General features: G+C 39.3%; 1 protein-coding gene across 1 annotated transcript in view; it reads right to left on the reverse strand.

The window, feature by feature from the left end:
- Positions 1–1,943: 1,943 nt before the first annotated feature.
- Positions 1,944–13,239, reverse strand: part of LOC131233482 (methyl-CpG-binding domain-containing protein 11-like) — a 30,501-nt gene continuing 19,205 nt past the window's right edge. Inside the window, exons 2-3 of the mRNA XM_058230198.1 lie at positions 3,028–3,184; positions 1,944–2,844 (exon numbers count right to left, since the gene is read on the reverse strand). Coding sequence (XP_058086181.1) covers positions 2,240–2,844; positions 3,028–3,184 — 762 coding nt within the window. The 3' untranslated portion in view covers positions 1,944–2,239. The remainder of the gene's footprint in view (positions 2,845–3,027; positions 3,185–13,239) is intronic.

Genomic DNA, 13,239 nt, shown 5'->3' on the forward strand with positions numbered 1-13,239 from the left:
CCAGAGGAGGTATTCTCAGCGGGTGTTCTAAATCTGTCTGGCAACTGACAAATACGAGTATGATGAAATGCTGTGGGTACGCTGCTGTCTTGGACACAAGTGGACCCAAAGGTCCAGTGATCCAAATCAATAACGTCATGGGAACCTCTTTGATGGCATATGTACTGAAAAATCCCCATAATTGGAAGATCCTGATCACAGTTGGACAATAAATGGACATTCGAGAAATAAGATGCTGCGAAATTGTGAACAAAAAAGCCATCTGCAGAGTGAGGTCCGCAACAACAGTTCGTATCAGTGAACCATGGAACCCACTTCTACCAACCAGTCAACGTTTGGTCATTAGCTCATTCAGAAACCCCGTTTCGTTTCAAGTACCCCAGCTGTTGGCCGTCACCTCATTCAGAAACCCAATCTTGAAAATAAGCCATCACAACCGTTCACTCTCTCTCTCTCTCTCTCTCTCTCTCTCTCTCTCTCTCTCAAGCATTCATTGCATGATCTGTCCATCAACAAAAGCAAATCGGGTCTGGTCTGGATTTTAAATACTGGTACAAACCGAATTCAGACAGTTAAAAGAGTACAAGCTTTCATCCAGAAGACTATTTAACGCCTCAATAATAAATCAGATGCAACCTTTCATGCACGACCTCTCTTGCATCTAGCCCATTGGATAAGGCTCGCATTTCGCTCATCAACAAGGCTATGCCATGAATACGGCAAAGCCATACGCCAAATAAAGAACAGACGTTGAGATTCTCTAGAAATGGCCAATTTTCAAACAGACATAAAGCTTTTGCAGCACTAAAAGACGAGTCCCTAGTGACCATTGCCCATACTATACCCAGCTGGCACACAGGAGATCCATGCCATGCATCGGGGGCAGTACCATAGTGCACATGCCCTTGTCCACACAAGCCATGGCCCCACCTGTTCACCAAGCAAGCTTAGGGCCCGTTTGGCCGGGTGGATTGGAAGGGATTGAATGGTACTAGAGTGGATGGCATGGATTTCTAGGTAATGATGGTGTTGTCAGTAGATTGTCTTGAGATGCATGGGATTACTCTATCCGTGGATTGCTATATCCAGTCTGTTTGGCATGCCCGGCCAATCCCAGGATTAAACTTTCCCATCCCTTCCAATCCCTCGAACCAAACATGTCCTAGGCAAATTTGAACGGATTAGGGTGGATTGGATGGGATTTAAAGGTAATGACGGTGTTGTCAGTGGATTGTCTTAAGATCGATGGATTGGGATCAGATCACTGACTCTGTTTGGCACGCCCGGCCAATCCCGGGATTTAACTTCCAATCCCTTCCAATCCGACCGGCCAAATGGGCCCTTAGCGGCTCTTGCAATCACAGAGGGTTAAGAGGCCAGGGGTAATCAAGGGGTGCTCGGTCCCCAAAAAAAATTTTAAAAAAAAACCCTTTGAATATGCTGGCGACTCGATCACCAATAATTGCAATCCAGAAATAGCAGAAGATCTTCATGTCTGCCACAAAGCTCAATCAATTGTCGACTTTCTAAACTGAGCAAAGACCCAAACTGCATGAGATCAATGCTGTGGATTTGCATGCAAAGGCTTGCATGTTCATGTTCCTACAAATGTCCATTTCATCCTCTCTAATTTTTCAATCGCTTTACACTACTAGAGAGCAAAGAAAGAATCTCCTGCAAAAGATATCAACACCATGCGAACAATGCACTTAAGTACATACACCTGAAATGAAACATACTTGTCGATCCAAACTGCAACCAAAAGGATATGAGGAAGGGGAAAAAAAAAGGCAACATGGATGCTTGATTCCTCACCTGGCTTTCAGAAAAGCAAACGCTGGATGCATATGGAAGCTAAGTTGTCTGAAAGAGCTCCAAAGGCCCATTTGCTGTAAAGATGGGATCGAATTCCATGAGGACACGGATCTCCGAACACAAACGGAGGCAGTGCATTGACTTATCCTTTAGGAGTAGAAAAATGCCAAGAATTGTAAGCTTACAAGTTAGGACTGAGGTTACAAAAAGTTCCCTAAACTACACAACTACAATGATGATAACACGATCAGCCAGCTTCCCGCAGAGTTGCACCCAAGGGGCCTCGCAAAATAAACCAACCGAAAATCGTGATCCAGATCCATGTCATTTTTGCCTGGAGGTCCTGTCTAACTGTCACAAAAGGAAAACAACAAAAGGAAAGAAAAACACGTGTGATAGATCCTATCGGGGAGATGGGGTTTCTTTAACAGCTAACAGGAGATGCCTTGGGCGGATGCTGTCCACCCTCGCAGTTTACAGGAGCATGCACCTCAGTATTTTTCGACCCCTCATTGTCCTTGTGGTCTTCCTTGACCTCCTGGGATGCTGCCTCGATGTTGGGCTCAGATGCCGTGGCATGTCCTTTGTCTGCCTTCACTTTCTGTTCCTCAGTCTGCGATGTGGGCGGTGAGTCGGTCTTTTCCTCTGCTGCCTTGTTGGCATCAGAATCAGTCTTTCCAACATCTTCCTGGTTCTCATTGTTCTCCTCAGCCTGATCCTTGTCGCCTTTCTGCTCCACAGTGTTCTTATTTGCCTCAGCTTCTTTGGTAGCAACTTCTTCTCCTTCTTCAACCTTGTCTCCTCCGTCCTCATCTTCCTTCATGTCAGTATCAAGGCTCCCTTTTTGTACTTCTTCTGCAGCTTCTGCTTCTTCCGGAGCTTCAGTTTCTCCATCTCCACTGTCAGTTTTCTCTGTCGCTCCCTTTTTTGGGCCCGATTCCCTACCTCGTTTCTTCAGGGGCTCCCCTTCGGGTGACTCTGTTGATTTCACCTTTTCACTTATTCTCGCAGAACGCCTCGGCGTGTCACCTGTTTGTCAGCCATTCAAACAAAAACCAACCCCATGAGAAAGAGAGAAACATGTGCTGTGCATGCTGAATGGCCTGAGAAAATTAGGCCAAACTGATCACCAGGCAAGGCCCAATGCATTGCATTAGCATTGTACAATGTGTGCACGCGCGTGCGCGTGTGAGAGAGAGAGAGAAAGAGTACCAGTGCCCCAGTCGAATTCAGAGGAAGAAGGTCCACCAGGGTGGGATTTAATGTACTGCTCCAACTGCCTCTTGCTCCTGATCTCCTCACCTGTCGGTGATATAAAAACTATCTCGTTCCTTCTGGGAGTACCCCCACTCCCCTTCTTTGGAGTGAACTGTAATTAACACAGCAAGAAAAGAAAAGATCACACATGAACACCAGATGGCAAAGAAAATGCCAGGCATGTAAGAGCATTATAATTTCCAAAATCAAATGTTCTGATCTTCGGGTTATGAATGCAGACACATGAACAGATGCCATCTACAATCCATCACAAACATATTCATCCACATTCACAAGAAATCACTGGTTGTTGAGATACTGCTAGGCCACTAAAATAACGCCGCACTATGCAGAAGCAATGAGAGTCATTTCCAGAGCAATTTCCAGCAAATTAGAGATGAAAAGAAGAATTATCAAGCTCCATCCATGAATCCCATGCAGTACACAGGCGGCTAAGCTTATTACAAATAATTACAGTTCAGAAATAAGGTGTCAGCTTCAGCCATTAGTTTAAGACCCTTCCAGAAAATTAATATTATTCTGATTTTGAAACAAATGAAAGCGTCTACAGATCAGCACTTGTTTGGTCCATTTTACAGCCCAGTTATTAAACTTGAAACCCACTGGCAATCACAGGATCCGCAACAGCAGGAGGCATGCTTGAAAATAATCTCAAAAAACTTGCAGATGACATGCAAATCAACTTTCAATTGCAGAATCAGACTCAACAAGTCAAAAAAGAACTTGCTAATTTTACAAGGGAAAGCATACCAGATATATAAATTGTTCATAGGGACAGTTCTATATAGTGTTTTAAAACCTCTGAAGCTTTCCCCTTCTAATTTCTGAAACATCTATCACTCCTTTCTAACCAAAGAATCTAGATTCCAGCCAATAAACAGAGACGCCAAACTTTTTTCCCAATCTTTCCTATTCCAAACCCTTCGAGGGAATGAACAATGAACAATGAAGAATAAGTTGATCCACCAATTCCTCATCTTGATAACACAATAAGAATATGTTTGGAATAATCATATTTCTTTTGCAAAGATTGTCAACCATTGACACCTTGTTCCTTCCCACCAACCAAGCAAGGGCGATCACCTTTAGAGAAGACCATATCACCAAACAAAAGCCGCCTGACTGCCTGCATCACTACCAAGCCTGCCACTAATCATATTGTAAAAGGACTTAACTGAAAATAAGCCAGACTTTTCATTTAACCACTGCATCGAAACCTTTATGAGATCATGGGATGTAACTTGGAGAGCATATCCAGAAGAGAGACCAACTCCACCTCTTCATCATATAAAGTTCTTCTACATAGTGGAGTCCAAACAACTTGCTCACCTTGAATGCTAAAACAATTTGCAACCGTTAGGTTTCTCTACCAAGATCCCCCCTAAACAGGGAAATACTTCACGCAGTTTTTGCTCTCCCAACCATACATCCTCCCAAAACCTAATCTTTTAGCCATTTCCCAAAGAGAAACCTACCCCTTCCTAAACCTTATTCCTTATCGAAGCCACTGATTTCCAAAGAAACGATGCCCTATACAAAAATGAAGATCTCATCCATCTTCCCCCTTCTTCCACCCCATATTTCCTACCTACCACTTCTCTCCACAAACCACCCTCTTCAGCTCCAAACCCACTTTCCTATCAGTGCTAAATTTATCACCTCCAAAGAAGGCCGGTCTAAACAGATTCAAATAGGTTGACTTCCAAGTTAATGTGTGATTTTTTTTAACCCTAGAAGAAGTTGATAGTCATCCTATAAAACAGATCTCGATCTGAAATAATTCTGATACAGATGCATATCTTTCATTAATGATGCATATCAAACGAGTGAAATAAGATGTTAGTGGTCGTTTATCACTAGCAAAACCCAAAACACATGCTGCACAGTATTTTAAAATTTGATGTTTGAACTGGATTATAATAGACATTTTTATAGAGGCGGTATAAGACAACATTAGACACAGGAACAGCAGTAGATATAAGGCATAAAAAAAGATACAGAATGCGTCAAGAACTTGTTTCTTTACACTTTAGCATGCTTAAAAGCCTATTTATGTGCATGGTTAAAAGATTTAGAACACTATCAGATTACAAAATTCAGAAACTTTCCTGGTCAGTTCATTCCTGTTTACCATTAGCTTGTGCAGAATTTACTTATTTTTTATCAGCTCATTCATTAATCTTGTCCTTTCTATGTAAGATGTCTGATTTAAGAAGGTTTGTACAAGCAAAACATTATGTTACAGTGACAAGAATTCTAACAGAAATCATTACAGAAGAAAATAAACTTTGGTCATTCAACCACGAAAAGGGGATACAAGATATGAAACAAAACTTTAAAAAAAATTAAAACACGCGCACACACACACACAAAGGATACAGGTTGAGATGCTACGTTCTTTAACAATACAGGCCAAACTTCATGCTTTTATGGTTAGGCAAAGCCCGATTCAGAAAAGCTACATGTGATTTTCTTTTATGGCAGGTGGGTAAAACATGTACATATCCAGGAGTCCTTGCAGAAAATAAGTGAACATGGGAAAAAGAAAAGAAACACAAAAAAAAAAAAAAAAAGTAACCACAGCAGTGCTTGTTGTAAAAGTATAGCTCATGTACAAATCATATCCACAAGATAATAGCAACGTGTATGGAAGTTCTGAGTCAACAGCAGGCTTACGTTTCTCTTATATGAACACTTGTAACCAATTTAATGGATTGTGGAATTTTCACTAATGAGAAATGTATGGTCTTAATGCATTTTAGTAGGCAACTCTGCCATCGTGGGCCAATGCATAAGCTACAGTGGAGTCTCCACTAGGAAATTTGCCAACTGATTGAACCAGGGAATGTGCCGGAGACAGGTCGTTTTGTCCCATCTTGCTGGGAGACTGATTGGGTTCTTTGGCTCATGGAGTCATGGTATTCCATGACAGTCACGGTGACCACAAAGGCAACCACCATTATCGTTACAATATGGACCGTACCGCCTGTTACATTGTTATTTTTTCCCCTTTCTTTTTGAAAAAAAAAAAAACTGTATCGGCCACGCAATGGACCGTTTACGACCCCGTAACGCATAACAGTTGCCACCATTACCATTACGTTACGGCCGTTACAGCACACCTAGGATGGAGTCCATAGACTCCATGCACTGAGCTTAGTTTGTGGGTATTTTTCCATTGATGTGAAACTACTGAAAACTTCAACAAACAGGACCTTCACTTTTCCATCTTAAAGTAATTTTTTTAAAAATGTTTTCAATATAACATGGCCACTGTCTAACATCACTGCAGTAAGCCACGACAAAAACTTAAACCTTGAAGTCTTGAACAACTCAAGAACGATGGTCCCTGACTGCAAAAGGCTGCTATTCCAGCCTGACAATGGTCTGCAACCCGAATCTTATACAAGGCAATGACACACATGCTAACTTAACTGGTTCAAGCTTAAAACTATAGCTAGGTCACTACACCACTATGTGCTTGCATAATATGTGAAACCCAAAATAACAAAAATTATGCAAAACATAACAAGAGCACTTGTATATGAAACACTAGTCATCCCAACTGCCATTTGCCACCACACCGCCTCTGGGTTTTCTATTTGTCAAGCTCATGTGAAGTTATCTAATAGTTTCATCCCAACATGCAGACCCAAGTGTAGAAAAAGATCCAGCTCAGCCTACACAGTTTATCCAAAATGACCAAAGACTTCTTCACAAGAAATACTGTGAATACAGATTCAAGGATAACAATAGGAAGGAATAGTAAAGTACCCCTTGCATCTTCCCAATATCCTTTGTTCGGAAATACAATCAACTAATCTTTACAAATCTGGATACTATCTTATATATATATATATATATATATAACCCTTACAGCTGCACTTTTGAAACCCTCTTGTTTAAAAAGCATTCCTCACATCTTCATGGTCAAAGGTAACATTTGCTTTTCCAGACATTTAAAGATAATCGATCTGTCCATCAAGTCTCACAAGATTGGCAAGGATTGATGTATAATAAATCCAGACCACCAGCTACTGCAACAATGATTTCATCCAAAATCTTCTTCTTCTTCTTTTTGAGAAGCGATAATTTCATTAAAAGGCAAAAGGCCAATATGTACAAAAGAATATTAGAAACCAGTAAACAAAACACTACTTGCACCCCAACAGAAGTTGAATCAAACTATTCGACCCTACCTCCCATTCTATAACAATAGATTTAGCCCTCCTAAAAAACATAAATCGCTTTCTCGCTCTTGTTCTTGAAACATCAGCCATTTCCTTCTAGCCATAGTGCCCAAAGACCCACTAGACAAGTCAGTCGCCATGTCTTTTTCTCTGAATTCCCTATGACCCCTCCATGCCAAGATAGCAGAAAATCGTCTATAGTGGCCGGGAGCACCCATAGTACCCCAAAAAACTGAAAGAAACAGTTCCAAACCTCCCTTGCAAAAGGACATAATAGGAACAAATGATTCACTGATTCCACATCTTGGAGACAAAGAAGACATACATTTGGAAGAACCATATTTCTCTTACGAAAATCATCAATTGTTAGCACCTTGTTCCTTCCAACTAGCCATCCAAAAACCACTACCTTCAACGGAGCCCCATATTGACATACATATGTTGTCGAAGATATCTAAATGTTTCCCTCGCCCTCAGTTAGAGATCGATACAACGATTTAACTGAAAATTTTCCTACTTTATTTTTTAACCATCTTAGCGAATCCGTGCTTGAAGAAACCGGAGAAGCCTTTGCCAAAAGTTGGAGAAGCCTAGTAAAATCTTCAAATTCATACTAGATCACCTTTACAAACATCAAATTAGTATTATTTGGGTTCTTATTGTTTAGGATACAGTTAAAATCAAACTCTTTATTGAAAGACTATGCTGTCTCTATCATCACCGCAGTCATCATCATTGCCTTGTCACAGCCATATCATGTTTCACCAATCATTACAAAGACAGACTCTGTGTTCTGTTAAATACAAACACTAAGTTTTATTAGTAATAAAAAAAAAATTTAGCAAAGCAATACATACACGTAATTACAAGATCAGATTTCTGAGATTCACTAAATTTAAACAAAAAATTATTATTATTTAACAAAAAAAAAGAAAAAAAGCAAAGCAACACACACAAACACTAGGGGAAAGCATTGAGTCCACAGTTCAATGGTTATGGATCAGTGCAAATGACATAGTTTTGATTGACGAAATAAGAGGGTAAATGCAAAGCCAAAAGGGAACATAGAAAGTACATGACTGGAAATAATAAGTTGGTTGAAGTTGTAGGCTACAAAGGGGCAAGGGCACAGACCAAAAGAACATGGTTGGAGGCAGTAAGAAAGGGTTTGATGACCTGTGGTTAACTGAGGGTAAGGTCCTTGATAAAGTGGAATGCCAGAACGGGATTCGTATAATCCGATCCCAATTAGTTGGGATCAGGCTTAGATGATGCGCAAAGCGCGCGCGTGCAAACACAAAATAACACTTAAAAGTTAATGACGAGAAAGAACGGTTGCTCCAGAAAAAGGTCTTGTCACACCACCCCCATTATGTTCTTGACCCTGTTTGCTGCTGGGTATACAATGGAAGGAAACCTCCATGAGAGATTTGTCACAGACATCCTTTGCAAATCTACATGAGAGAGGACATCATCATTCACCTAGTGGAATAAAGCAATTTGCCTTCAACATGTTCAACATGAAGGGAGTGAAGATGGGAAAAAAAAAAAAAAAAAATCTAAAACTCGTTCCAGCAATTAAGAAAGCACAGCCTCATTAGAGCTTTTGACACCTAAGAGGCCAGCACGGGCCATCCTCAACTGATTTCCAATAAATGTGAAAAATGAGGACCCAGATTGCCATTGAGCTTCCATCACCCTGGTACTCTTCATTTGAACCCAAGTGAAAACCCCAGCTACAATCTCCATTGATGCAAACAGCCCCCATAGGCAAGTGAATACCCCAAACACAATTCCTTGATGCAAACAACTCCCACAGGCAATCAGATCAGATTGTTGGGCCCCACAAATGCACATTGTACACAAATGAACATTCTACCTCATATCCAACAACAATCTAGAATTTTGTTGCACTTGTTCTTCCAACTTTTCAACCTTGGCCTCCATCAACTCCATCTGTTGGGCCCAAATCACATGTTTGGGCATCCCCATGTTTGATGCTGTGATACCAGTTGATATGGTCCTTGCCCTAAGAGCAGGGACAAGTGCTTGATCCTCTCTGAAGTGAACCTACCTCCTACTGCATAAGACATTGAATGGTTTACAGGAATTAATCTCTGCTTTATTATTTTATAACAACTAAATAAATAGAAAAACTTTGGATTTATCCAAGATTTGGATATCCCAATGATAGCAGTAAATATGAAATATTGCCTGCTCTAATCTAATCCCCATCATGCTAATTCCTATCGAACTTGAATTTTGTTTTATATTTTTCTTTTATTTTACTCTTAGGTCCTATTAGGTTCAATCTTCCCGTGGTATTAAAAAATGGTTACTAAACAGTAATGATGGGAACCATTACATGTTATGGAGCCGTAAAGGCCATTATAGGGCCGATACAAATTTTCTTACAACACAAAAAAAAATAAAAAAAAATACATAACATGTTATGGAGCCATAATGGCCGTATTGGTATCAACGGATTTATCGCACCCTTGGGATACAAAAACATACCAGGTATCGCATGTATTGTGTAATGTATCACTGTTTTGGGGAAACATTGGGAAATTGGTTGAATTTTTCAATGAAACTTCAAGAGATGTTGAAAAAGGCATTATTATACACTAAAAACTCAAAAGATAACAAAAAACAAGTATACATAAGAGGTTTCCTTTGTAGACAAGCCTAAACTAGGAATTGTCCAGGAGAAGTGATGCAATTATATTCAAAACCAGTTCATATATGATTTATAGATCATGGAAGATATGCATGGAAGTCGAAAATTGAAGGCCAAATTTATTTTTATTTAAAAAAAAAAAAATCAGATATTTTCCACTTTCCCGAAATTAAAAATTCGAAGGCCAAAATTCATGATTGAGCCAAGGTGTCCCATATCGGTATCGGTTGGCATAACGGTGCCCTCCGAAACCGATATGGATACGGGGGCGTAACGGCGATACCGGGGCGTAACGGCCCGTAACGGCGCAATTTTTTTTGTTTTGCCAAAAAAATATGAAAAAATATAGATTAAATCCAGAATATTCTAAGCATTCCAAATATGCATTCATTTATAAATTGGAACATGTTTATGGTGGTGTAACGGTCCACTCTTTGGTGAGAAGTTGTATCGAACTGTCTGATTAATTTTTTAACCAGGTAACTTGAATTTGACTACAAAATTCATATATTTAATTTTTTAAATATGTAATTTATATACTTAACATCTTGAGATCATTTCTCCCAATAGTTCTTTAAAAAAATAAAATTAAATTCAGGTAGATGGCGTTGCCAATTTGGGGCTAACTTGGAGGACCAATTTATTCGCCAAATTAGCCTCAAATTCATGCCATTTATTGTCATTATCCCACTTATAAATTGGTGGACATTTATTGGATAGTGAATCATAAAAAAAAAATAAAAATCAAAAGGCCCTATTTTAAAAAATAAAAGTTCACAAATTAACAATTAAAACTATTCAAATAATTTGATTTTGGCATTGTGAGTGAGCAATTGCAGTCCATAATTTAATTGTCAAATTTCAAGTTAATATATGTCTCGTGTACAATTTTTTAAGGTTTGAATTAGGAGGGACTCGGATGTAAAGTGCAGCACACGTGTCAAAGTTTTTTGGGCTTCACCCGTGATGAATGTGTTATATTTACACCATTCATCCATTTTGCCAAATAATTTTAGGGCATGAGCCCAAAAATGAGGCACATCCAAAGCTCGGGTGGATTGCACTGTAAGAAACAATAATAATTAAACGTTCACCATTAAAAATTTATTGAGGGCTAGAAAAGTTTTAGATCAAGCTGACATGGGTGTTTTCCCTTCATCCACGTCAATGTGACCCAATTAACAGGTTAGATTGAAAATAAACATTACAGTGGACTTTAGGAAATTTTTAATGGTGAGCATTCTATAACCACTATTTCCTATGGTGTGGTCCACCTGAAATTTGGATATTACTAATTTTTTGACTCCTGACTTAAAATGACGTTGCAAAATGGATGGACGATATGGATAAAATATATACATTATGGTGAGGCCCAATCGGGTCTGATATGATTGGATGGAAAATAAACGTTACGTGCGCCCTAAAAATTATTTAATCGTGAAAATCATTATCCCTGCTGCTATTTTTGGTGTGGTCCAGATGATCTCTGGATATAATTCATTTTTTGGCTGGTGCTCTAAAATGATCTCTGAAAATAGGTGAACGGTGTAGATGTAATAAATACATCACCGTGGAGCCCATATAACTTTGATCTCCTTTGAACCGTTCGTACAACTCGGAGCTCGAGGACTGTCAGCGCTCGTCTTTGCGTGACACGTACCGCAGTCAGCTGCGGCAAATAAATAAAAAAAAAAAAAAACAGAGAGAGGGAAACGAAAAGAAAAAAAAGAGGGAAACAGGAAAGAAGAGATTGAGAGAGAGACAGAGAGAGAGTGAGAGAGAGAGGAAGAAGAAGAAGAATAACAGAAGCAGCCACAGCCGCAGCCGCAGCCGCAGCTGCTCGAGAAGAAGAAGAAGAAGAAGAAAGAGAAGAAGAAGAAAAGAAAGGAAAAAAAAGGTAAGGTTTTTGTTTTTTGTTTTTTGTTTTTTGTTTTTTTTTTTTTTCCAGGGCCCGTAACAGCCGTTACGGGTCTGTAACGGCCGTTATGGCCCGTAACGGCCGTTACGGTCACAGAATTCCATAACGGCCGTTTCGACCCCGTATCGCGTAATGGGTCCCACCGTTACCGTTACGTATCGGCCGTTACGGCCGATACGTAACCGATTTGGGATACCCTGGATTGAGCATGCAAATTTATGAATTTCATTCCACTTGTTCCAAGTGATTTAAATAGGAAAAAACTATTCAAATACCAAAAAGCTTATTGATTTCATTTTCGATACCACACGCTCCTATCTCGATTTTCACACCTAAATCTCCTTTCACTCCAAACAATTGAAAATGAATGGTTCAAATCACCTTAATAAGGTAACCAAATCAAAGGTTAAAAATAAAAAATAAAAAATAAAAAAAAAATTTAAAAAAAAAAAAAGATTTTTGGGAATCTTAGCAAATTTTCAATTTTCTTTGCAGTAGGGGCCGACGTTCATATCAACGATACCTATCAATGGCAGCGATGATACAAAGGAATTTATAACTGAGAGATTTTCAAAATATTGCAATGTATCAGTATATCATCGATACATTGCAATATTTTGGAACATATCACATGATACAAGGAAGAAAGTGAACTTAAGCTCAGTTTCGTATCGCCCACATGTGATGTTGATAGTATCAGACAAATACTACAATCACGGATCATACCAATAATGATTACGGCCAACGTTACCGTTACTGAATACCTCGACAATAACAGAGGGAGTTGTGCAATACAGGGTTGTAATTCCCTTTTTGAAAAAATGGCCCGTAACTTGTAATGCCCATAACGGACGGGCATTATATGCCAATAGGGGACGATGCATTTTTCTTCCTTAAAAAAAATTACCATTACAGAGTTGTAACGGCCATTATGGCCCATATCGTAACAACCATTAAGTTGATTGTTCCAGCCACCATTACCATTATTGAGTACCTTGGATCTCCCTTCAATCCCTCTTCCTACTCGATCTCCTCTTCAAGATTGCCATATGGTGGGAACAATTGTTGCAACTTGCAATGATGGCTTGGAGCAAACTTTCCACCACAATTGTAACACAAGCCCTTACCCATGACAATTTTTTTTATGGGAGCAGCTCCTGCTTTGGATATCATTTTAGTAATGTTGTTGATTGGGTTTTGTTTAGGTCTCCTCGATGCCATAATAACAAATTTCATTCCCTGCAATTTCTTTAGAGATTTTGAAATTAAGGTTTTTCTTAGGAGATTATCAAGAAAAGCTCATAGAAAATAATAAATTCAAAAATATTATTTTAAATTAATAAATAAAGTCAAATTTT

The sequence above is a fragment of the Magnolia sinica genome, chromosome 18 (genome assembly GCF_029962835.1).
Source record: "Magnolia sinica isolate HGM2019 chromosome 18, MsV1, whole genome shotgun sequence".
In the NCBI taxonomy this organism is placed as follows: domain Eukaryota; kingdom Viridiplantae; phylum Streptophyta; class Magnoliopsida; order Magnoliales; family Magnoliaceae; genus Magnolia; species Magnolia sinica.